Genomic DNA, 27,682 nt, shown 5'->3' with positions numbered 1-27,682 from the left:
AAAACAAAGACTGGTTGGCTCGGAGTCTGAGTAGGGGTATTCACGTTAAACTGCAGCATGGTTTATCAGTGTACTAGCACTAAAAATGAGCATCAGAACATGAAACCCCATTTCACCCCACCTCCAGCAATGTAAGAGGTCAACTTCCATCATTGTACCATGTCAACTTCCATCAATGTACAAGTTCAACTAAAACAAGGACAGCTTGGCTCATAGTCCGTATACTGTGTCTGAGAGGGGTATTCATGTTACATTGCAGCATGGTATCTCAGTGTGCCAGCACGGCATCAGTCCGGACTAGTACAAGCAGAGACACACACACACACACACACACACACACACACCTGCATTCACGTTGCAATATGAATGAAATAATCTTGGATGCAAGGTTTAACCCCATTTCACCTCACCTCCAGCAATGTAAGAGGTCAACTTCCATCAATGCACGAGGTCAACCTCCATCAATGTATGAGGTCAACTTTCATCCATGCACGAAGTCAACTTCCATCAATGTACAAGGTCAACTTCCATCAATGTAAGAAGTCAACTTCCATCAATGTACAAGGTCAACTTCCATCAATGTACAAGGTCAACTTCCATCAATGTCAAAGTCAACTTCCATCAATGTAAGAAGTCAACTTCCATCAATGTACAAGGTCAACTTCCATCAATGTACGAAGTCAACTTCCATCAATGTACAAGGTCAACTTCCATCAATGTACAAGGTCAACTTCCATCAATGTACGAAGTCAACTTCCATCAATGTACAAGGTCAACTTCCATCAATGTACAAGGTCAACTTCCATCAATGTACAAGGTCAACTTCCATCAATGTACAAGGTCAACTTCCATCAATGTACGAAGTCAACTTCCATCAATGTACAAGGTCAACTTCCATCAATGCATGAGGTTAACTTCCAGCAATGTAAGAGGTCAACTTCCATCAATGCACGAAGTCAACTTCCATCAATGTACAAGGTCAACTTCCATCAATGTACAAGGTCAACTTCCATCAATGCATGAGGTTAACTTCCAGCAATGTAAGAGGTCAACTTCCATCAATGTACGAAGTCAACTTCCATCAATGTACAAGGTCAACTTCCATCAATGTACAAGGTCAACTTCCATCAATGCATGAGGTTAACTTCCAGCAATGTAAGAGGTCAACTTCCATCAATGCACGAGGTCAACCTCCATCAATGTATGAGGTCAACTTTCATCCATGCACGACAACAACTTCCATCAATATACAGGTCAGCTTCCATCCATCCATCAATGCACGAAGTCAACTTCCATCAATGTACAAGGTCAACTTCCATCAATGTACAAGGTCAACTTCCATCAATGTAAGAAGTCAACTTCCATCAATGTACAAGGTCAACTTCCATCAATGTACAAGGTCAACTTCCATTAATGTACAAGGTCGTATTTCCACCTTGGTGTCCATGGCTTCATGTCAGGTTCCGGGTTCGGGGACATGGCTGGAGTACATGACCTCGTCATGTCAGGTTCCTGGTTGGGGACATTGCTGGAGTACATGACCTTGTCATGGCGCCGCTCATCTCACGGATCCACTTATTGGCCACTGGAAAGAATCAATACTATGTCATGTTACATCACCAAATACTTCCCCTCCATGTTTGTTGAACATCTGTTAATAAGGGAAAGTGTTATTCATCGTCCAGGTCATATATTTGATCAATACAGTCACCATATGAAGGAACATTAAAGAATTCGTATTTACTTTTTTCTTGGTCTACATGTGGTATCAATACCTATTAACCTATTAATAGCCACCTAACAAAGTTACCAGGACCCCCAACCACCCGCCCACTTCCCCCTCCCCTCAAGCACGTACCCCACTTGTGACCATACAGCACCGGGCACCCCCCGTGTCTGGTCCGGGGGTCGGGAGAACCGTCAGGAAGGAAGTTATACCAGAACAGGGCGGCATTCTGAAGACAGACCATGGACATACAATAACACGGGGCGAACAGTACAGACTTGATGCATCTAATAGACCATCTAGGTTTGTTCACGGTACAATTGAATTTAAAGCTGAATGTAAAACAGACATGTCCTATAGACTCCATGGTTGTGAGATAATGATGTGTGTGGGCTATACCTTGTGGGATAATGATGTGTGTGGGCTATACCTTGTGAGATAACGATGTGTATGGGCTATACCTTGTGAGATAACGATGTGCATGGGCTATACCTTGTGAGATAATGATGTGTATGGGCTATACCTTGTGGGATAATGATGTGTATGGGCTATACCTTGTGGGATAATGATGTGTATGGACTTTACCTTGTGAGATAATGCTGTGAATGGGCTTTACCTTGTGAGATAATGATATGTATGGGCTATACCTTGTGAGATAATGATGTGTATGGACTTTACCTTGTGAGATAATGATGTGTATGGGCTATACCTTGTGAGATAATGATGTGTATGGGCTATACCTTGTGAGATAACGATGTGTATGGGCTATACCTTGTGAGATAATGATGTGTATGGGCTATACCTTGTGAGATAATGATGTGTATGGGCTTTACCTTGTGAGATAATGATGTGTATGGGCTATACCTTGTGAGATAATGATGTGTATGGACTTTACCTTGTGAGATAATGATGTGTATGGGCTATACCTTGTGAGATAATGATGTGTATGGGCTATACCTTGTGAGATAACGATGTGTATGGGCTATACCTTGTGAGATAATGATGTGTATGGGCTATACCTTGTGAGATGATGTGTATGGGCTATACCTTGTGAGATGATGATGTGTATGGGCTATACCTTGTGGGATAATGATGTGTATGGGCTATACCTTGTGAGATAACGCTGTGTATAGGCCATACCTTGTGAGATAATGATGTGAATGGGCTACACCTTGTGGGATAATAATGTGTATGGGCTATACCTTGTGAGATAATGATGTGTATGGGCTATACCTTGTGGGATAATGATGTGAATGGGCTATACCTTGTGAGATAACGATGTGTATGGGCTATACCTTGTGAGATAATGATGTGTATGGGCTATACCTTGTGAGATAATGATGTGAATGGGCTACACCTTGTGAGATAATGATGTGAATGGGCTACACCTTGTGGGATAATGCTGTGAATGGGCTTTCCCTTATGAGATAATGATGTGTATGGGCTATACCTTGTGAGATAATGATGTGTATGGACTTTACCTTGTGAGATAATGATGTGTATGGGCTATACCTTGTGAGATAATGATGTGTATGGGCTATACCTTGTGAGATAACGATGTGTATGGGCTATACCTTGTGAGATAATGATGTGTATGGGCTATACCTTGTGAGATGATGTGTATGGGCTATACCTTGTGAGATGATGATGTGTATGGGCTATACCTTGTGGGATAATGATGTGTATGGGCTATACCTTGTGAGATAACGCTGTGTATAGGCCATACCTTGTGAGATAATGATGTGAATGGGCTACACCTTGTGGGATAATAATGTGTATGGGCTATACCTTGTGAGATATTGATGTGTATGGGCTATACCTTGTGGGATAATGATGTGAATGGGCTATACCTTGTGAGATAACGATGTGTATGGGCTATACCTTGTGAGATAATGATGTGTATGGGCTATACCTTGTGAGATAATAATGTGTATGGGCTCTACCTTGTGAGATGATGATGTGTATGAGCTATACCTTGTGAGATAATGATGTGTATGGGCTATACCTTGTGAGATAATGATGTGTATGGGCTATACCTTGTGGGATAATGATGTGTATGAGCTATACCTTGTGAGATAATGATGTGTATGGGCTATACCTTGTGGGATAATGATGTGTATGGGCTATACCTTGTGAGATAATGCTGTGTATGGGCTATACCTTGTGAGATAATGCTGTGTATGGGCTATACCTTGTGAGATAATGCTGTGTATGGGCTATACCTTGACGGGGGGAGCTCCGATGCCTAGTTCCGGGAACACGGTGGCCCCGCCTTCTTCCACGTCGCTCAGCTGCAAGGAGGTGGCAAACTGGTCATTTGTCCAGTTTTAGATAAGCGGTGCATTATATGAAACTAAACTTTGCAATGTTTGAGTCTTTTTAGAAATGCGGTGTGGATAGTTGCTCATGCTATCGTCCACTGGTATACCTTGATCTGGGATAGATCTTGAATGTCTCTGGAAGGCGGTAAACAACATTCATTCACTGTGAAGTCAGTGCCGTCGGATATTGAACGTTTGTACATATACTCAACAACAAAAGTTCCTGTGACACCAATATTTTAGTGTATTTTTCAAACAAGTAAAGTTTGGTTTTCAATATTGTAGTACATATATGGGATCAAGTAAAAAAACCGCAACTGCTACAGAAAAGCATGCATTCCATGCAAAGGTTTACGGAAGCCCCATGCATTTCACTACCCAAGAATGGGTATAAAAACGTGCGTTAACAGGATTCCATATGCATTGTTTAGAATCGTGCCACGCGAAACCAATAATCGACAAGACAACTGGATTCGAAAAACACACCTACGAAATCGATTCCAGCCAGCAACAGTGACAGCAAGAAGCATCCCTGGCCTTCGACGAATATCTTCACAAACTGTATGTCGTCGCCTCAGATGTGCAGGGATTGTCGCCAGAAGACCCGCCAGACCTCCCATTTTGACAGGAAACCACCGTCAAGCACGTCTACAGTGGTGCAGACAGCAGTGGGGACAAGTTCTATTCACTGACGAGTCTCGTTTTCACCTCAGCCACAGGATGGACGGATTCGAGTGTACCGACGTCGAGGTGAACGTTACCTCAATCATTGTGACATGGAAGAAGATCAGTTCGGGGCTGCAGCGTTATGGTATGGGGTGGGATTACAGCAAGACAGAGGACCCGTTTGATAGTGGTAGAGGGAAATCTCAGTGGACAGCGCTACCGCGACGAGATCATCGGCCCTGTTGTTCTACCGTTTTTGCCTCGTCATGGCCCAGGCATTACTTTTCAACGTGAATGTCATCCCCTGGCCGGCTCGCTCCCCTGATCTCTCACCAATCGAGCACATGTGGGATGAGACGGATTGGAGCCTTCGACGTCAACCACATGTTCCACAGACACCCCAGGATCTTCGAAACATGCTCCAGCAGATATGGACAGATATCCCACAGGACTTTGTGCGACGCCTGGTCCATTCCATGAGACGAAGATGTGTTGCTTGCATCGCAACCAGAGGTGGACACACACACTGTTGATTTGTAAAATCGACAGTTTGGCATGTTCATGATTTTTTATGAAATCACGCATTTTCTGAAGTCAGTATGGCAAATTAAACCATTTGAACACTTACAGGAGCCTTTTATCTGTTTCAGATTTGGTAAAAAACATAACTTTGCATTAAATCTTATTCAATGTCACAGGAACTTTTGTTGTTCAGTATATAATGTTCTATCTCCTTCTAAGTACGCCTCTCCCCTCACCCTTCTTCCTGTTTGTCTTACCAGTCGTATCTCGTTCATACACCTGGGGGGTGACGCGGGCACCAACAGCACTGCCTTAATTATCGTCGGCAAGGACTTGTTTGTTTGTTTGTTGTTAACGCCGCAGTCTGCAATGTTGCAGCTACATGACGGCGGTCTGTAATCGAGTCTGGAGGAGCGAGTCCAGTGAGTTGAGGCCTGACTTGACACCGACTCTCGCCCTGGGACACAGATCCGTGCTTTTGTTTGACCACATGACTTCCAGTCACCTTCCCCTCTGTTCTGTAAATAATCGAGTCTGGACCAGACAATCCAGTGATTAAAGCATCGATCCCCGCAATTGGGATACGATGACGTGCATCGATCAAGTCAGCGAGCCTGACCACCCGATACCGTTAGTCGCCTCTTACGACAAGCGTGGTCGCTTTTTACGGCAAGCATGGGTTGCTGAAGACCTTGTCTACCCCGGATCTTCACGGTTCACTCGGCAGTATGTGCTTACATAAGACGCCAGGAATGAGGCTTCCATCACAGGTACATACTGGTACACACCGGTGCATACTGGTGCATACTGGTTCACAATGGTACACACAGGTACGTACTGCTACACATTGGTACGCATAGGTACATACTACTACACACTGGTACGCACACTCACATAGAACATGAAGGTCGCCATTCTGTCCCCGCTGTTGGACGAGAATCCCCTCGACGTCTTCACATTGTCTTGATTCTGAAACACATCAAACCAAGAATCGAACCCTCTTCGCCCTGTGGGAACAGGCGGTCTGTGGTTTGTTTTCACCTTGCATCTTCCCTCCCCCATTAACCTACCATGCTCGGATATAATTGTAATATTCAGCTTTTAACCCACTCCCTACCCCCAGTGAGGACGCTTTTATATTATTACAAAAGAACGTTAGTTATATACAGGAAATCTTCACATTTTCAGATGAAGAACATGTGCTTTGCTTGTTGACCACGATTGATGGTGGGGTCAGGCTCGGGGACTCATTGCGTGTCGTCGTCGTCGTCGTCGTTCAGGTTTTGTGTCGCTGGTTTGCTTTACCAGATTATTTTGGCCTGTTGTGAAATAGCTGGAACATTGCTGAGTGTGGCGTTAAACAACATTCACTCACTCTCTTCATTTCACGTCTGTCTGTTTGTTTGTTTAACGCCGCACTCAGCAATATTCCAGCTATATGACGGCGGTCTGTAAATAATCGAGCCTGGCCCAGACAGTCCAGCGATTTGAGGCCTGGACAGACTTGACACTGACTCTTTCCCTGGGACACAGACCCGTGCTTTTGTTTGACCACAAGACTTCCAGTCACCTTTCCCTGCTCTACAATTCCCCCCTGCCACACACACACACACACTTCCACCCCCATCCCTATCCCCATCATCACCTCCACCATTGTACTCATCCCCCCCCCCACCCCCTCCCGCGCGCGCCCTACATCCACACACCTACCCACCTCCACCACGACAGCCTCATCCCCCAAGCCCGTCTACGTTCATCACAGCCCCAGCACAAACCTATCCCTACCCCCATCCCTCTCTACATCCCCACCCCAATCAGGATGTGACCCCAGCTGCACACACTCACCACGTAGAAGTCATAATGAGGGGAATAGTGTCCTCCTATGCCGTAATTCACCACCTGGGGAGAACAAGCACGCCGCGTTAACATTGAGGAGAACAAGCACGCGGCATTAACATTGTGGAGAAGAAGCACGCAGCGTTGACATTGAGGAGAAGAAGCACGCCGCGTTAACATTCAGGAGAACAAGCATGCTGCGTTAACATTGAGGAGAAGAAGCACGCCACGTTAACATTGAGGAGAACAAGCAGGCCGCGTTAACATTGAGGAGAACAAGCACGCCGCGTTAACACTGAGGAGAACAAGCACGCCGCGTTAACATTCAGGAGAAGAAGCACGCCGTGTTAACATTCCGGAGAACAAACTCACCACGTTAACATTGGGGAGATCAAGTACTCCACGTTAACATTGAGGAGAACAAGCACGCCGCGTTAACACTGAGGAGAACAAGCACGCCGCGTTAACATTCAGGAGAAGAAGCACGCCGTGTTAACATTCCGGAGAACAAACTCACCACGTTAACATTGAGGAGAACAAGCACTCCACGTTAACACTGAGGAGAAGAAGCACGCCGCGTTGACATTGTGAACAAGCACCCCGCGTTAACATTTAGGAGAGCAAGCATGCCGCGTTAACACTGAGTAGAACAAACTCCCCGCATAAACATTCAGGAGAACAAACTCGCCACGTTAACATTGAGGAGAACAAGCATGCCGTGTTAACACTGAGTAGAACAAACTCCCCGCATTAACATTCAGGAGAACAAACTCGCCACGTTAACATTGAGGAGAACAAGCACGCCGCGTTAACACTGAGGAGAAGATGTACGCTACGTTAACATTGAGGAGAAGAAGCGCGCTACGTTAACATTGAGGAGAACAAGCATGCTGCGTTAACACTGAGGAGAAGAAGCACGCTACGTTAACATTTAGGAGAAGAAGCACGCTACGTTAACACTGAGGAGAAGAAGCACACTACGTTAACATTGAGGAGAACAAGCACGCCGCGCTAACATTGAGGAGAACAAGCACGCTGCGTTAACATTGAGGAGAACAAGCACGCTGCGTTAACATCGATCCACGCCCACATGATGCCATTACAAATGTACACCACATTACAACACTCAAGGAATAACTGATATCTGAACAACATTTACAGCAGGAATCGCATCAGTGACGAGTTAGAGAACGAAGCTATGTATTGGTATGTATACTTTGTTTGCGTGGAAGGCTGCGGATACCCTCCAAGCCTTGACATAGATTGATGTACACATATCGCGCTACGTTGTCTATACGGTATCCATATGTTTACAAAGTCTTACAGTATTGCTATACCTGTCTATGTGACTATTACAGATACTCCAGCGCTATAAATAACTATGTTTCTAAGTACACCCAACGTATTGCTATACATATGTTTACAAGTGCTCTGGGTGAGTGAGTGAGTGAGTTGGGTTTAACGCCGCGTTCAACATTATTCCAGTCATATCACGGGGTGTCAGCTTAATGTGGGAGGAAAGCCCGAAGTGATGCAGGTCTCAGACGTTTACCACTTCGGTGAAACCCACGAGCACGGGTCTGGTGCTGACAAACCTAGAAACATAATGGGGGCGAACCGCGATTCGAACCCACAATCATAGGTTTCTGGCGTGACCAAGGGACGCAACTCTGCACAGCGAATCGCGGCGCCTCAGACGACTGGGCCACCCGTGCACCCCTACAAGTGCTGTGGTACCCATTGTATTGCCATACATGTTTACAAGTACTCCTGTGCCAATTGTATTGCCATACATGTTTACAAGTACTGCGGTACCCATTGCATTGCCATACATGTTTACAAGTACTGCGGTACCTATTGTATTGCTATACATGTTTACAAGTACTGCGGTACCTATTGTATTGATATGCATGTTTACAAGTACTCCTGTACCCATTGTATTGATATGCATGTTTACAAGTACTGCGGTACTCGTTGTATTGTTATACATATGTTCACAAGTACAGCACACCTGGAAGGGTTCTGCGAAGGTGGCGCTGTCGCGGAAGTCGGTGTTGAGGCCGGTGATGTCGGCAACCCTCCTGCTCACTCGGGCGACGGTGTGGGTGTGGTTGTCCCATAGCCACGCACTGCAAGAAACAAACATGACCCATCGTCACGCCCTACAAGAAACAAACATGTCCCATAGCCACGCCCTGCAAGAAAAAAACATGACCCATAGCCACGCCCTGCAAGAAACAAACATGTCCCATAGCCACGCCCTGCAAAAAACAAACATGACCCATAGTCACGCCCTGCAAAAAACAAACATGTCCCATAGCCACGCCCTGCAAGAAACAAATATGTCCCATAGCCACGCCCTGCAAGAAACAAACATGACCCATAGCCACGCCCTGCAAAAAACAAACACGACCCATAGCCACGCCCTGCAAGAAACAAACATGACCCATAGTCACGCCCTGCAAGAAACAAATATGTCCCATAGCCACGCCCTGCAAGAAACAATTATGTCCCAAGAATAGTTCCCTGTATCTACCATTTGGTGTTGGACGAGTTCTAGTGATGGAAATTGTATTGTATTGTATTGTATTATATTGTATTGTATTGTATTGTAAAGTCGACAAATGCTCCCCTGAGTTGTGTGTCATGTTTTGGGAAGTTATCGGTGGAATCAGTGTTGGTACAGAACAATTTTAATGGGGAATTTGAATAATTTGTGGGAATATTTCTTCACATCACTGAAATATTTAAGTGCGGTCTACAGCAACGTTATTTCATAGCGACGTTATTTTCATAGCAAAGATTTTTCACAGCAAGGCATTGTTGCAAGTAACTGAAGATTACGTCGCCCACTGTTCATGACGTCACAGACAATGTTAAGTGACGTCATTCGAACAGTAGATACAACGGGCTGATGTAACAGAATTACCCGCTCTCAATTCAGAATTAACCCTCTTGGTGCCACGGGACCATATATGTCCCTTTTCAACTGTGAGCTGAGTGCGCACAATCAAAATCATAACCATAATCACCCTTATCTTCTCAGCTGTAATCCTCTCGGTGCCACGGGACCATATATGGTCCCTCACTTTTCACACCCATATTGTGCCAAGGGACCATATATGGTCCCGAGAAAATGCCCTTTTTAAACTGGGAATTTTGATATCAAACACTGAGTGCGCCAAGTGAAAAATATATCATCATCACCCCACTCATCTTAGCTTTAACATCGTGCAACTCATACTTTATACAATGCCACGGATTACGAGGTGAGGTGAGGTGAAATGGGGTTTACGTCGCGTCCAAGATTATTGCACTTATATAGCGACGTGCATGTACGTGTGTGTGTGGCAGCTTGAACTAGTCCGGACTGATGCCGATTTATAGTGCTAGCTCACTGAGATACCATGCCGCTATTTAACATGAATACCCCACTCAGACACAGTATACTGACTCCGAGCCGACCAGTCCTTGTTTTAGCCCCTAATGCCGAGCGCCAGACAGGGTAACAACAAGTACCATCTTTTAACGTCGTTTGGTATGACGCGGCCTACGGATTACGATATATGGAGAGATTTGTAAAGTGGCTACCGCGCTTCTCGGCCTTTCTCTGCTATGTTTGAACACCACGCGAATGACGGCGAATTTTGATTATGCACCTATGTCACATACACGTAAATATCTTCAGACAAAATCCTTGTTTATAAGAAATAATATCACCAGAGTGGCCAGAAAGACATAGTTTAAACAACTATATACATATTCACGTAAACAAAATTTTGTTCACTCCTTCACGGACAAGTTTATTTACACATTTTGTATATTTTTATCGACTATCGGTAATGGCGGAATAGTCGGTACACTGAGAAAACGTCAGTGTATATTTCCATTCCTGACGTTCATTGAATGAAATTATAACCATCATCACCCTAATCATCTCAGCATTAATATAGTGTAACCAATTTTATGCACTGCTACGAATTACGAGCAATGGCGAGATTAGTAAAGTGGTTACCGCGCCTCTCGACCCTTTTCTGCCATGGTGCACTTCATGCACATGACGGCGATTTTTTGTATTATGCACACGTCACATACAGGTAACTATTATAATTTCAGACGGCTAATTTGAAAAAAAGAAATCTATCATACTTGTCAGAAAGATTTACTGTTCCCCACTGTACAGTTATTGGCGTCAGACTACCAACGTTTAGTCCGCAAAGGAAGTTTTTTGTTCAACGACAGTGCAGATTGTCTTTCTGTTTATGATGCTGATTTACAGAAAATATTCTAATCAAAGATATGGAAAGATAGCTATGATCGTTAATATTAAGGTGGTATATTTATGGGCAGGAAGTTCATGATCAAAACCTAAACATTGAATGGCCAAGCCCGAAGTGATCGACAGGGCACGTTCGCATCATATCTGTGCCGCGATTCCTTGTCTTCCGGTCGCCCTACATGCTCGCCCGTTTCGACAAATAACTGCTACTTTTTTCATATGAAACGACTAAAAGTCCTGTGTGATTGCTCCGTGTGGATGACTTGCCCTAACTGTTTTACATTTTGTCGCAAACGGAGATTTCAAAGGTGTGGCCACGACATCTTATGCATCTTCCCGAGGCAAGAGAGTTAACTGACTATAAAAGTTCAGTTTTCACCCTTGCCGAACTAGGCTGGCATTATGGAGTTACATTTTGGCTGGACTAACAAGTCTATGCATAGTCCAATCAAAATCGCGCACCGAAATCGAAACCCGGTTCGTAAACTGTCGTGCAGATTTCGGTCCATTGCAGGATTTGCAAAGCATGTGCATCGCCTACTCGTTGTCAGCAGATATTTTTCAAATCCTTTCATGTTTTTGATCTAGGTGCTCACGTGATTTGATGCATTTCTCGTTGTAAGACCCGTTTTATCACAATATAGATCTTGATTATCGATCAGATCGTCCTGACTCGACGCCACCATTTTGTGTGAAGCAAACGCAAGTGATACGAGAGGTGGAATCTGATTGGTCCATAGGAGAGACTTAGAAGGGACGTAACTGGTAACAGCCGCCGCTGGGGCTGCGACCGAGCCCAGTAATTCCAGCCTAGTTCGGCAGGGGTGGAAACTGGACTTTTATAGTCAGTTAACTCTCTTGCCTCGGGAAGATGCATCTGCTGGGAGTCGACGCCATATTGTAAACAAATTTTGTCCAGGTCGGTTTCAAATGTAGTCGCTCGGCCCCCGTTTCTGTCGATGGTACACGCGATACAAACATAATACACCAATTGAAAACATCAACATAACTTCTAAAATGATGACAGCAATACCTTTTTGCATTTGGGTTAACCGCTTATGGATACGACGTGCTTGCTGTTAATTTCGATTTCGACGTAAATTTCCTTTCACCGAAGCTGTGAAAATGGGGCTGATTGGTTTGCTGAAATAGTACTTACCGTGAGTCTAATGTACATGGTACATGCTGTGATTGTACAAGATAATTGATAACCGAAGTATAAATAAGCGGTCTGTGTGATTGCACAACGTAGCAATGCGTGTATAACATGTGGCGCCCGAGTTACGAGTGATCGAAAATAGGTTTGTTGAATAGATTTGCTGCTCATGAAAACGTTTCAACGATTTTGATTGAAATTACGTGTACGCACTCTTGTGGGGTGGTACGTTAGTATGATCTTGTTATAATCTTGTTAATTATTAAGAATGCCCGATACTGAGAGATGTCAATTTAAGTATTGTTAGGGTTGTATAGCGATAAATTGTTTGATAGGCATTACTTGCTTGACAACGGTATAAGGATCTATACCGAAACGTCGCTTTTCACAGTATTAAAGAAGTTGTTATCCATAAAATTGTGTACATCTTGTATAGCGATGTTACACATTTTGTCCTGGGAAAATGTCCGATGTCAATTGCCCCGAAGTTATCCCTTATGAAAGTGCACGGACACTGACACCTACATGGATGTTATCAGAATTTCTTCAAGATATACATTCAAAACTGTCATTCGTTTTGTAACATAATCTTTGAAACAGTCTGCGTATGAACCAATCACGGCCACTTCCGTCAATTTTGATTTGACGTCGAAAAAACTGACAATTTCATCGGGATTATATATCGGCAAATATAAATCACGGAAAATTTTCAATGAATGTGTACTTCGACATAAATGTCATATGTCTTTCACCGTTAGAATATGTACTTTCCAATGATATGAATTATTGGGACATTTAGATTTACTTGACTTTACTTTCGACAGTCAGGTGCTACCATATTACGATTATGTAGAAAAGTAGGAAACATACAATGCCAGCACTTTTATCAATAGCTAGGCAGTGCATAGATCTTTTGGATATGTTGACTTTAGATACTGTTGGAAAGACAATCAACTCGAGTTGCATGTTATACTATTTAGAACGTTGTGGCACTTTTGATACAATGTATACGTTTTTGAAACCGTGCGGCCGGGCACCATGAGGGTCAAGGTCATCTGTCGTTTGTGGTATAATGGTGTCTCTCACCAAGGCTCGTCCATCCTCGAGGGAATGGAAGTCCGCAGTTCCTCGTATTTATTTGGTTGTTCTCTAAATACTTCTAACGGGGTCAACTAAAGGTCAACTCACACTTTGCTGGTTCTGGCTTCGCTCAAAGACCCCTGTCCCGGACTCTGCCCTGTGGTAGCTCTCTCCAGCTGAAGGCGGAGGAAACATGAGGTTGCATTAATCACAGGAAACAGGATAAAACGAGGTTGATTAGAGAGCAGGAGAAACAAGCTTACAGGCAGGGTGACAACAGATACCATTTTTTAACGTATTTTGGTATGACGCGACCGCGGTGATCGAGCCACCGACTTTCCGCTTCAAACGCTATATCCACTAGGCCACAGGGACGGTCAGGGGATCGAACCACCGACCTTCCGCTCCCTGGGCACACGCTCTATCTACTGAGCCACAGGGGCAGCCCAGTATACAACAGCAAAAACAAGGTAGCTATCCGGTCCCGCTTGGTTGTAAGAAAGTTAAAAGAGGGTGTCGCCTTGTGCAGGTGGGAGCAAAGCGATACACAACGTACCATACCAGAAGCAAGACGAATAAATACGTCAGCCTCCCAGTCGGCGATGACGTCATGGAACAGGACAATGTGAGGGTCGTCGTGCAGTTCCTCCAGTCTCCACCTCATGAACGGCACGTCTGCAGTCACGTGTCTACAGACAGCCGTGGTCGTCGTGTAACCCTGAAGACAACAGTTAACGTCAGTATCGGCAACGACTTGTTTAACATTCCTTCCCTTCCAGGACAAAGTGGTTAACGCCTAACACCTGCATTACTTCGGACTTTCCTCCCACAATTAGCTGACACGCCGTGATATAAATGGAGTACTGTTAAAAGCGGCGTAAAACGTACACTCTTACTCACTCACTCACTCACACTCACACTCACTTCCACGACGGTGTATATAGCAGATTAATAATGACTGACGGGTGACTAGTTGACAACTGAGGCGATGTCGTCATGTGGAAGTGGTCGCTGTAAGGAGTACTCACTAGCGTAGATGTATTCATGTGTTGCCTACACAACTCGTCAAACTCCTCATCTTGAAGCGAGTCCTCTGACAGAAGGTTTCCTTTCGGATCTGACAAATGATATCGATCTTCATACATTGGTTGTTTACAAAATATGATTGTGAATACAACGATGCACCATATAAGAATTGTATTAATCGTTATTGACTTAATTGTTTGTTGCAATACTTGTCAATTTACTCATAAAACTAATCTCGTGATTACACTCTAGAATAATCGCTTTCATCCATTCACCTTTCTCCGAGGGTTGGTGTTGGTGCGTGTTGCCCCTAGTAACGGACTGACTGGTCTGAAAACAGGAGAGCATGTCACGTGACGTCAGGTGAATAGTTGGAGCGTCGGTGCATAGATGGAGTGTGGACGTTATTTACATAATTGCCGGTGAGCTTTTATTTCGTTTTTGTTTCCCTACAACCGCCTATTAGTAAACCGTCAGATTACAAATTCCATATTGGTTGTATTTCTGTACAATCTTTCCCCTTTCTTGTGGGCAATATTTGGATTCCAACCTGATGTTTAAGAGCAGGAAGACCACTGGCGACGTCAAACCAATCAGACGCTAGAGTTTTGAGCCCAGCCCTCTCTGCAACGGTTGCTATGGCTATACAATCACGTGCCGAGACGTTAAACAATGATGACGTCATCAACATCCCTGTCGTCAGTTTGTACGTCGACTGCAGTCTGAGGAGGCCATGTTGAGATCCTGTCACCTGGGCGGTGTCGGGAAGGGATGTACCAAATCTCCTCAGGTTGTCCGCAACTGCAATTGAAGATATACCAAATGTCCTCAATTGCAATAGAACATATATCAAATCTCCCCAGGTTTACCTCAACTGCAATAGAAACTATACCAAATGTCCTCAGGTTGTCCGCAACTGCAATTGAAGATATACCAAATGTCCTCAACTGCAATGGAAGATATACCAAATGTCCTCAACTGCAATGGAAGATATACCAAATGTCCTCAACTGCAATAGTGTGAGTGAGTTGGGTGTAACGCCGCTTTTAACAGTATTCCAGTTATATCGCGGCGTGTCATCTTAATGTGGGAGGAAAGCCCGAAGTGATGCAGGTCTCAGACGTTTAACACTTCGGTGAAACCTACGAGCACGGGTATGGAGCTGACAATCCTAGAAACATAACTGGGGCGAACCGCGATTCGAACCCACAATCATAGGTTTCAGGGGTGCCCAAGGGACGCAACTCTGCACAGCGAATCTCGGCGCCTTAGACGACTGGGCCACCCGTGCTCCCTCAACTGCTATAGAAGATATACCAAATGTTCTCACTGTCAGTTCTAGAATTTGTTTTGTTTTAATTATTTCGCCGTCGTCTGAAAATAATTGAGCGTAACAAGTTTAAATGGTCACCGCCAGGGCGCCACACAATCAGCCAAGTGACGGAGACCATATCCCAGATCGCCTTGTTAATCGGCCCCTAAGACACGCCTAGGGTCACGGGGGACATCAGGTGACGGTGCGTATTACCTCTCGTCGCCATGGTGTCCGGAAGCAGCTGTAGATACTTGCCCACGTAGCCATGGTAACGTCGCAACCCCACCACAGCGTCAAGCGGGTGGCGTACTGATGACGTCATCGGTAGCGCCTGCAAGTCCAGCTGGACGCTGGCCAGAGTCCTAGGAAAGAGATACACATTTTCTGTTAAATAGAGAATCTCACCCGAGTGTCTTTTGATATCAAATGATCTGTGTGGTGTATCGTTGTTATCTGTGAAAACACTGCATGGCGTCGACTGCGAGAGGCAGGTTTAACCAGAGACCTTTCATGTAACTGGTTTAACTGTGGCTGAAGGGTCGTTGTCTCTGATCTTGTATCTCGCGGACTATACCCGTACTGTACGTACGTCACTGTGAATGCTGGTGTTTTATACAGCACGCTGGAGTGCATCTCTGATCTTGTGTCTCGCGGACTATACGCGTACTGTACGTGCGTCACTGTGAATGCTGGTGTTTTATACAGCACGCTGGAATGCATCTCTGATCTTGTATCTCGCGGACTATACCCGTACTGTACGTGCGTCACTGTGTATGCTGGTGTTTTATACAGCACGCTGGAATGCATCTCTGATCTTGTATCTCGCGGACTATACCCGTACTGTACGTGCGTCACTGTGTATGCTGGTGTTTTATACAGCACGCTGGAGTGCATCTCTGATCTTGTGTCTCGCGGACTATACGCGTACTGTACGTGCGTCACTGTGAATGCTGGTGTTTTATACAGCACGCTGGAGTGCATCTCTGATCTTGTATCTCGCGGACTATACGCGTACTGTACGTGCGTCACTGTGAATGCTGGTGTTTTATACAGCACGCTGGAATGCATCTCTGATCTTGTACCTCGCGGACTATACGCGTACTGTACGTACGTCACTGTGAATGCTGGTGTTTTATACAGCACGCTGGAATGCATCTCTGATCTTGTATCTCGCGGTCTATACGCGTACTGTACGTGCGTCACTGTGAATGCTGGTGTTTTATACAGCACGCTGGAATGCATCTCTGATCTTGTATCTCGCGGTCTATACGCGTACTGTACCTACGTCACTGTGGATGCTGGTGTTTTATACAGCACGCTGGAATGCATCTCTGATCTTGTATCTCGCGGACTATACGCGTACTGTACGTACGTCACTGTGAATGCTGGTGTTTTATACAGCACGCTGGAATGCATCTCTGATCTTGTATCTCGCGGTCTATACGCGTACTGTACGTGCGTCACTGTGAATGCTGGTGTTTTATACAGCACGCTGGAATGCATCTCTGATCTTGTATCTCGCGGACTATACGCGTACTGTACGTACGTCACTGTGAATGCTGGTGTTTTATACAGCACGCTGGAATGCATCTCATACAACAGTAGGACAGTTCCGATCCAGAAATTAATAATCTTCCATGCTCAGAGTCCAGGAATGGGTTTAGCCAATGCAGAATGCGGAATGGACAATATCATATATATATGGCAATTAGGCGGTAGATGACACAATATACTTACTATCAAGTGCATATTTACATTTCAGAGCTTCTTTAACGAACTTAGCACATTTGTTAAGGATTGACACATCATTAGAAGTCAGTAATTTATGAAATTTACAAATGTTTGATGAAATATGCCACTTCGGTATGTACATATTTCTCAACAATACATATGCCTCACAATCAAATATGAAATGGAGTTCTTCTTCAGTGCTATTATTATTACACATCTTACAAATTAGGTTAACAATTATAGCTTCTTTACATCTGATATTACAACGCAACAGCATTTCATGCAATCTCAACAAACATATACATCTTCTTAATTCCCTGACATTGATGTTTGTAACATAATATTCAAAGTCAGCAATGACCTAATATTCTTATAATGTGCAAGCCGTTTTGAATCATTGATAATACTAAATATATTTTGTTTTCCACAATCTTCTGATCTCTGTCTAAACATCGACAGAAAATATGGAATATCTCCAATATCTTGACTAACCCATGCAGATCCAAAACCAAACGTGCATAACAACAATCTTACACAGGATGCCCATGTCTTCCTTCCTGCTGAATCTAACTTCTTAATAAGTAGGTAACATTGTTTGGGATAACGAACATCTGACATTCTTAGCAATTTACACCAGTACTTTACTCATGTTTGGTAGTAATCTGTATGAAGTCCATGTCTACCGCAGTCGGCTAAAGCTGCACTACTCGGTACATGTTTAACAACAACCAATACATATTTACAAAAATTATTATGATATCTTTCAATAACAGCTCTTTCATGGAAGCCCCACACCTCCGCCCCATATTTCAAAATAGATTTTATTTTACAATCAAACAACTTAAATAACATCTTTATAGGAATATTTGGGTATTTATGCTGTAATTGCTTAATAACAAATAGAGCTTTACTGGCTTTTGAAACAAGAGTATTTGTACACACTGTCCATGACAACCTGGTAGAAACATAATACCTGAATAATTATAATAAGTTGCTGTCTTTAGTAGCTCGCCATCAAAATACCACTTCTCTAAATGACGTAAATGACCACCATTTCGAAAAACTAATATTTCTGTCTTATCCATATTTATCTTTAAGCCCCGTGATTTAGAATATTTACATAAAATGTCAATCTTTCTTTGCAAACCAATAACACTGACATCAAACATACATAAATCATCAGCATACAATAATAACAGTCGCTCCAAATATAAATATACCTCTTACATCCGCACCCGATTATGTTTCTAGGTTTGTCAACACCATACCCGTGCTCGTGGGTTTCAACGAAGTGGTAAACGTCTGACACTTGCATCACTTCGGTCTTTCCTCCCTCATTAAGCTAACACGCCGTGATATAACTGGAATACTGTTAAAAGCGGCGTTAAACCCAACTCACTCACTCACTCACTCACTCTTACACCTGCATCTTCCATCATGGATTGAAATTCTGAAATAAACTTGCAAATAAAAACGGGCTGATAACACAACCTTGTCTGACTCCACTTAAACTATCAAAATAATCAGTAATAGTAGTGTAGGATACTCTTACAGCTGCTTTTATATTCGAATACATATTTCTCAGTACAGAGAATAATTTACCATGACGCCTTTATTCATTATTGAATACCAAAGTAATTTCTATTAACAGAATCAAATGCTTTCTTAAAGTCTACATAAATACAGCAAGAACATCCGCCACTTTTAGATAAATACTTTTGTACAAGACATTGCAGAGTGAAAATTTTATGCGTTGTGCAATAGCCTGTCCTAAATCCTGCCTGGGCCTCAGGTATACTGTTAAAGTGATCAGATAAACGTTTAAGACGCCCATTTAGAAAAGAGGAGAATAACTTCCCAAAAACATCCATCAAAGATATGCCTCTATAATTATCAACACAGTCAAAGCTTCCTTTATATGGAATGGTACAATAACGCTCTTAGCCCATTCGGATGGAAAATTACCCGTTGACAAAATATTATTATACATAACTAACAAATATGGAATTAAAACAGTACTGCAACATTTGATCATCTCATCTGGTCCCGCAGCTTTACTCTGCTTCAGATCTCTTATGGATGATTCGATCTCTTCCTGTGTAATATCACCATTAAGAATATTATTTACACCATCATCAGTACAGAAATCACACAATTGTTCATTATGATTATTTATAACATCATCTACCTGCTCAATAATATCCGAGTCCACAAGCATATCAGTATGGTTTAAAATGTTCTCAAAATAATCAAACCAATTTTCTTGGCAAATGTTGTTGGAAACAGGACTACAACTTGTATTCTTTGTCAATGCACTTATCTTTTTCCAGAATGTTTTACTGTCTCCGCTACTGCCTACAAGTTCACGAACACAAGTCTCCTCGAATTCTAATCTTTTCTTCCTGCATAAAGACCTGTAACTATTTCTTAATGTAGAATATTTAGAAAGAATCCCCTTATCACCAGTAACTCTAACCTTGTCTAAAACATTAAACTTTTTAGCCTTCATATCCTCACAGTCTTTATAGTACCATTTTTCTCCAGATTTACGTTTCGTTTTTCTAGCTCTAGAAAGTAATCCGCATGAAATAGAACCATTATGTACAGCATTGGTCAAAGCTTTAACAGCTAAATCAACATTCAAAGACAATAAATGTATAAACTCCTCCATGTGAAGTGCACACAATGACTAAGAAACATTATGTTTAAAGGCATCACATATTTTGGTACAGTTCTGTATACCCGACTCCGTCAGGTGAAAACCAGTTCGCATTGCAGGGCTCGATGAAGGTACATAATACACGCACCATGCATATCCTGTTCCTGACAAATGCTATCTGATATTAATGTCTACAAAATTTCAGGTTTGTGTGCACACAGAGTCGGGCTTTGAACACATTCAGTCCTTCTACTTCATCCTACATATTACAGCACTGTCCCCCGTGTTACGTGTATTGTGTCATGCTTTCTTAGGTGGTACCTAATCAAACTGGGGGTACTTCAACGAGTCGACAATTCTTTCAGCTATGCCCCTTTGCGCTTAGACGGATCCCGGTCGCAAAATTGGCCACGAGAGGAGCACGAGTCCCGGAATAACACGAGTTAGTCACGCATGCAACCTGGCCTGTTTCAACTTTCATAAACTTATGGGATCAGTGAGCAGCCTGATTGTGACTGGTGCAGGCTGCTTAACATGTCAACGTGCACCCGGGGCGTGTTAAATCAAGTTCCTTGAATACAGGCCTGTATTTGGCTGTAGAGTGAGGTGTGTGCGGCAGAGACCTGACCGTCGTGACAGCGTGACATGTCTTCAGCATATTACACTCGCATCTCTGCCAAATTAGAGTCCATTACGATTCCGACTTTATCATGAGCATGTGTTTATGAATCACTTTCAAATAGTGATGACACCAGGTGTTCGCGAAAGGTGTGTCCTGTCCCACCGGTGACACCCTTCACGAACACATGATTCACCATTCCCCCCGGCACCCAACATAATGCCGGGCAAGCACCATAGCGTAAAGCTCGTTTCGTGTCAACTGATCCCGTCGGAAACACCTGAGTCTTTAAACAGCAGTTAACTGCCTCCGAGGGGTCATGGTCCGCCATGCATAATTTGCAACAGTGACAATCGCTCTAAGCGTCCTAAGTAAAGCTTCATCGGATCTTTTGATCCCCGAGCTTACCAGTTAGAGATAAACAACATCTGTGCGGAAAACATAGGTCCCTTCCCCCAAGCGCCCCCCCCCCCCCCCCCCCCCCCCCCCCCCACACACACACACACACAACACACTCGTGTATCACTGATTCAACTCCTCCCCTGAAACGAGATCCACTATTGACAATGTATTTCGTTGTGCGGCTTTAAGAAAACAAAGAATAATCTATATCGATAGTAAATCTCGATTCCAAAACGCCTCCATGTCGGATATTTATGGCCGCTACTTTGGCGCCAAGGTAAGGATGTCATCTGTCGGATGACTCCACTCCCTGCTACATACTTCCCCGTCAACAGAAGGCACGTCCCGGGCCGCATAATAGGGTACTGAGGCTTATTTCGCTCAAATTTAATATGAACGTGCTCAGCCCGACGTTGGGCGCCAATGTAGCGGCCATATAATTTCCGAGTCCCGTGATGGGATTTGAACCACGGACCTCCTGACTGAGGTCGGACTCCTTGTCCACATGACCAAAGAGGTTAACCCCGTCAGCAAGCTGACAAGGTGAGGATGTCATCTGTGGGATGACTCCACGCCCTGCTACAGCGAGAGATAAGAATCTGAACGTGTTGGATGTAGTAAACTATCGGTTAGGTTAACCCTTGTCGTGTCAGACAAGTGGAAATAGTGGAATTCCATGTTGATTCTCAAACACCCTAAGGTGATAGGTGAAATGGGGTTTAACGTCGCGTCCAAGATTATTGCACTTATATAGCGACGTTGGATTTGCTTGACTTTTTACAATCGCAGAAAAGAGCCATGTTCAATTCTGTCAAAACATGTGAGTTTTCAACTTCGTACAGCACTATCCCACATGACAAACGTAAGGACAACATCATTCCTTGATCCAAGGGGCTTTTGTTGCAAAACATGGTGACCACAGATACAGTCACGTCTCTATCTTCAGAGGATCAGGACAATGCCATCTGAGAAAACAGTATGTGCCTCGCAGGACTTCCTCCCTGATAACATCTGTGTACAGTTTTGGGGTCAGACATTTACCAATGGTGTTCCCCTTCTTGCGGATCTGTTTCTTTATGCATATGAATGATAACTTCTGCTCCGGTTGGCAAAGTCACAACAAGGTAATTTGTCCAGGAAGTTTAACTTAAGCTTCAGGTTGATCAAGGTTACAAAATTCGAGGCCTCAGTAAAGTTTTCAATGAGTCTTATGGTAGACACGTTGAGCTCATTTCCACATTTGACGCATCAGTGACAGAGATAATGTCCGATAATTCCTTATTTTGACTTGTACCGTATGTTGCCGTGTTTTGTCAACAACAGACTTGACAGAGGTATTAAACACCCAACTGTGACTCTCTTGGTGAGTCCACGCGCATAACCAACAGAGCGGGCTCATGTGTCGTCTCACTGAACATAATCTGCATTCGGTGGCAGTAAGAGGGAATGGGGGATGTGTGTGTGTGTGCGCGCGCGTGTGTGTCTGTCCTGGATGTGTCACACGCACGCACCCTGTCATGTCACACGCACGCACCCTGTCATGTCACACGCACACACCCTGCCATGTCACACGCACGCACCCTGTCATGTCACACGCACGATCCCTGCCATGTCACACGGACGCACCCTGCCATGTCACACGCACACACCCTGTCATGTCACACGCACACACCCTGTCATGTCACACGCACACACCCTGCCATGTCACACGCACGCACCCTGCCATGTCACACGCACACACCCTGCCATGTCACACGCACACACCCTGTCATGTCACACGCACACACCCTGTCATGTCGCACGGACACACCCTGTCATGTCACACGCACGCACGCACCCTGCCATGTCACACGCACACACCCTGCCATGTCGCACGCACACACCCGTCATGTCAGCTACTTGTGAACCTTTTTGGCTAAGCTCCGGTGTCAGTGTCAGGAATGTTGATATCTCCGACATTAGCGGTAGGACACCTTTGCCTTTCTATCTGACATGATCACAGACCGTCGCCAGCATCAACCGCCAACATTTAGCCTGCTTCTCTATGCAGGCACACGGTGTACAGACTGCATGGTCCCGAGTAGCTTGTGCTGGACACTCAGAAACCCGTGTTGCCTTAATGAGATTGTTGACATCGGCGTGTGCGAGGTTGGGCTGCAGAGAAAGGACTTCTGTCCCACTCGCTTTACTTTATTACTGAGAGGCACGGTTTGATTACACTTCGTGCTTCCTAGCCCAGTGGAAGGCGTTCGTTCTGACACCCGTGACATTCTGAATTGTAGCCACCCGTGTGTGGAATACCCTGTAATACCCGGGTAAATATGAGTGGAGTACTCGGGGTGTGAGATACCCTGTCGTACCCGGGTTAAGTGCTGAATATAACGTGAAGGTATACTACATGCTGAATATAACGTGAAGGTATACTACATGCTAAATATAACGTGATGGTATACTACATGCTGAATATAACGTGATGGTATACTACATGCTGAATATAACGTGATGGTATACTACATGCTGAATATAACGTGAAGGTATACTACATGCTGAATATAACGTGAAGGTATTCTACATGCTGAATATAACGTGAAGGTATAGTACATGCTGAATATAACGTGAAGGTATACTACATGCTGAATATAACGTGAAGGTATACTACATGCTTAATACAACGTGAAGGTATACTACATGCTTAATATAACGTGAAGGTATAGTACATGCTGAATATAACGTGAAGGTATACTACATGCTGAATATAACGTGAAGGTATACTACATGCTTAATATAACGTGAAGGTATACTACATGCTGAATATAACGTGAAGGTATAGTACATGCTGAATATAACGTGAAGGTATACTACATGCTGAATATAACGTGAAGGTATACTACATGCTTAATATAACGTGAAGGTATACTACATGCTTAATATAACGTGAAGGTATACTACATGCTTAATATAACGTGAAGGTATACTACATGCTGAATATAACGTGAAGGTATAGTACATGCTGAATATAACGTGAAGGTATACTACATGCTTAATATAACGTGAAGGTATAGTACATGCTGAATATAACGTGAAGGTATACTACATGCTGAATATAACGTGAAGGTATACTACATGCTGAATATAACGTGAAGGTATACTACATGCTGAATATAACGTGAAGGTATACTACATGCTTAATATAACGTGCAGGTATACTACATGCTGAATATAACGTGATGGTATACTACATGCTAAATATAACGTGATGGTATACTACATGCTGAATATAACGTGATGGTATACTACATGCTAAATATAACGTGATGGTTTACTACATGCTGAATATAACGTGATGGTATACTACATGCTAAATATAACGTGATGGTATACTACATGCTGAATATAACGTGATGGTATACTACATGCTAAATATAACGTGATGGTATACTACATGCTAAATATAACGTGATGGTATACTACATGCTGAATATAACGTGATGGTATACTACATGCTAAATATAACGTGATGGTATACTACATGCTAAATATAACGTGATGGTATACTACATGCTGAATATAACGTGATGGTATACTACATGCTAAATATAACGTGAAGGTATACTACATGCTAAATATAACGTGAAGGTATACTACATGCTGAATATAACGTGAAGGTATACTACATGCTAAATATAACGTGAAGGTATACTACATGCTAAATATAACGTGCAGGTATACTACATGCTGAATATAACGTGAAGGTATACTACATGCTTAATATAACGTGCAGGTATTCTACATGCTGAATATAACGTGAAGGTATACGAAGGGGGCGATCGGGTAGCCTAGTGGTTTATACGTTCGCTCGTCACGCTGCAAACCCCGGGTTCGATTCCCCACATGGGTACTATGTGTGAAGCCACTGTCTGGTGTCCCGGCTGTGATATTGCTGGAATATTGCTAAAAGCGGCGTAAAACCACACTCACTCACGTAGCCAAGACCAGTAGTCAGCAATACTGAGATCAGCTTAACCCGACCGGGCAAAATGTCTGATACCGTGGACACAGTGCTCGCCTGCAGGTGTGTGACGGTGCACTAGGTAACACAGCTAGGCACGCGCGTCAATGTTGACAGCATGGCTAGATCACACTGAGATCATTGTATCGCTCAAGGGCATACTTAATATTTACCTCACATGACAATACGATCTCCCATACAAAGAGACAAAGGCAATACAGACACTGAACCTGTATGAGCCATCTTTACTGATCTACGATGTACACTGTATGTGGATATACAACAGACGCCTGAGGAGAGGCAATTATTGAGTATTCAATGGGTCAAACTATTTAAATAAAAGCGGAAGAACCCTTCCATATTCAGAAAAAACAGGGTCGATCGTACCATTCCATCTGTGTCAGGAGAACATGCTTATAAATCAGTATACAAATAGTGCATCCTGCACCACCGGTCGCAGCCGCCACAAACACATGCAAAGGCATGGAAAACACACGGGAACATATGGTATAAGTCAAAAGAGGGAATAGCTTCGGACTGGTTATGTCCCCCACTTGTCCACCCTAAAACTTTTTGAAAGCTTAACTGAGGCCTTGAATGTTATAACCTAGATCAAACAAACTTCTGGGCAAGAGTCGTATGATGCCGTTTGGAAGAAAAAGCATGGTCGAATGTACCTGAAAAGTTGTGAAATGTAGACGCTGAAAGGTTGGAGCTGCACGTAGATGATAAAGGCATGGACTGATATACAATGGCCAATAACATGTACTTGGGACAAGGCATCAATTGATATACAACGGCCAATGACATCTACCCGGGACAAGACATGGATTGATATACAATGGCCAATGACATCTACCTGGGACAAGGCATGTCTGATATACAATGGCCAATAACATCTACTAGTACTTTGGATAAGGCATGGATTGATATACAATGGCCAATGACATCTACCTGGGACAAGGTATGGGCTGATATACAATGGCCAATGACATCTACTTGGGACAAGGTATGGGCTGATATACAATGGCCAATGACATCTACTTGGGACAAGGTACGGGCTGATATACAATGGCCAATAACATCTACTTGGGACAAGCATGGATTGATATACAATGGCCAATAACATTTACCTTGGACAAGGTATGGGCTGTGTAACAATGGCCAATGACATCTACTTGGGACAAGGTATGGGCTGATATACAGTGGCCAATGACATCTACCTGGGACAACAAGGACACAGTGTATTTAACTATACAGAATAGGTGTGTCATCAGAGACAAAGGCAGATTATACGCTTCCATATTTGCCTGGCGTTCCCATATCCCGGACGACAAAGGACTGTTGTGAATGTGTCCTGCCGGTGTTGCTCACATACCGGACTTTCTGATGTGACAAGTTGAAGGAAACACGGACATTTACAGTAGGAACCTTACTTTGATGAGAAAGATTAATGGTTTCATATATTCATCCTTGTCATCCGTGTCGTCATAACACGGACATGTCTTTGTCAACCTTGTCGTCATGATACATTCAGACAGACACATACATGGCCGTACAATTGTAAATCAGTCCACCTCACGCTTCAGTGGAACAATGAAAGTGGTGCCGTGGCATAGCGGTTACAAACAGGAAATATTATATATTTCAGCGTGAAAGAGTTTTCTGAAGAAAAGTGATATTTACATTGCAGTGAACATAACACTTGTCATACAAGAGTCACCTCCCCTTAAATTGTCTCCCTTTATCGTAAGTGTCTAGCCCATACACAAACTGTTGACGTCCTTTTTACGTTAGTTCCACATTGACAAGGCAAAATATTGAGATGGTCATTTATTGAGTTAATATCACTTCTTGCTGTTTGTTATTCTCTCGAAAATGTTTCGTTATAAGCTGTAAATTCCTCATTTAACTCGTCCATCGAGACTCGTTTCGCAAAGCGTCATTTTTGTTACTTGACCAGCGTGTATTCTTTCGCTTCCAACAGCGGAAGCAGAGTGAGTGAGTGAGTGAGTGAGTGTGTGTGTGTGTGTGTGTGTGTGTGTGTACGTGATTTAAGTTCGGATTGCTTCAGAAATTAACAGAATACACACTACCACAATATTGCCAAAACATCTACAAATAACCTTCTGAACTCACCCTCTGTGAGCTGGATCGTCTTCGGAGAAGCGAGTGTACAGTTTCTCCAGGAAGAGCAGGAGCTGCCTCTCGGTGTCCATTAGTTTCTGGAGCTGGGCTGAGGAGGTGTAGACATCTGCCCCGACCACCGCCAGCCCCGACCACACCACACACAACAACACCGGGCAACACGCCATAGTTCTACTCGAACTGAAGG

At 43.7% G+C, this 27,682-nt stretch overlaps 1 protein-coding gene across 1 annotated transcript; it reads right to left on the bottom strand.

Moving 5' to 3' along the window:
* Positions 1-1,108: 1,108 nt before the first annotated feature.
* Positions 1,109-27,662, bottom strand: LOC139453044 (prolyl 4-hydroxylase subunit alpha-2-like). The gene is made up of 13 exons (XM_071234671.1): positions 27,487-27,662; positions 16,141-16,289; positions 15,163-15,413; positions 14,888-14,942; positions 14,615-14,703; positions 14,143-14,304; positions 13,695-13,762; positions 9,083-9,200; positions 7,081-7,134; positions 6,130-6,204; positions 3,949-4,017; positions 1,859-1,955; positions 1,109-1,585 (listed from the first exon to the last, which is right to left on the bottom strand). The coding sequence occupies exons 1-13, from the start codon at positions 27,660-27,662 to the stop codon at positions 1,500-1,502; spliced, it is 1,449 nt and encodes a 482-aa protein (XP_071090772.1). The 3' UTR covers positions 1,109-1,499.
* Between the last annotated feature and the right edge of the window lie 20 nt (positions 27,663-27,682).

The sequence above is a fragment of the Haliotis cracherodii genome, unplaced genomic scaffold, assembly GCF_022045235.1.
Source record: "Haliotis cracherodii isolate W230 unplaced genomic scaffold, xgHalCrac1.p SCAF_10, whole genome shotgun sequence".
NCBI classification, from domain to species: Eukaryota; Metazoa; Mollusca; class Gastropoda; order Lepetellida; family Haliotidae; genus Haliotis; species Haliotis cracherodii.
The sequence above is the reverse complement of the archived record's forward strand: the minus strand, read 5'-3'. Positions and strand labels throughout refer to the sequence as shown.

Coding starts and splice junctions, on each gene's coding strand:
- LOC139453044 (XM_071234671.1), bottom strand. CDS start 27,662: ATGGCGTGTTGCCCGGTGTTGTTGTGTGTGGTGTGGTCGGGGCTGGCG. Junction 16,290..27,486: donor GACGATCCAGCTCACAGAGG/GTGAGTTCAGAA, acceptor TCTCTTTCCTAG/GACTCTGGCCAGCGTCCAGC. Junction 7,135..9,082: donor CCTTCGCAGAACCCTTCCAG/GTGTGCTGTACT, acceptor TGTTCTCCCCAG/GTGGTGAATTACGGCATAGG.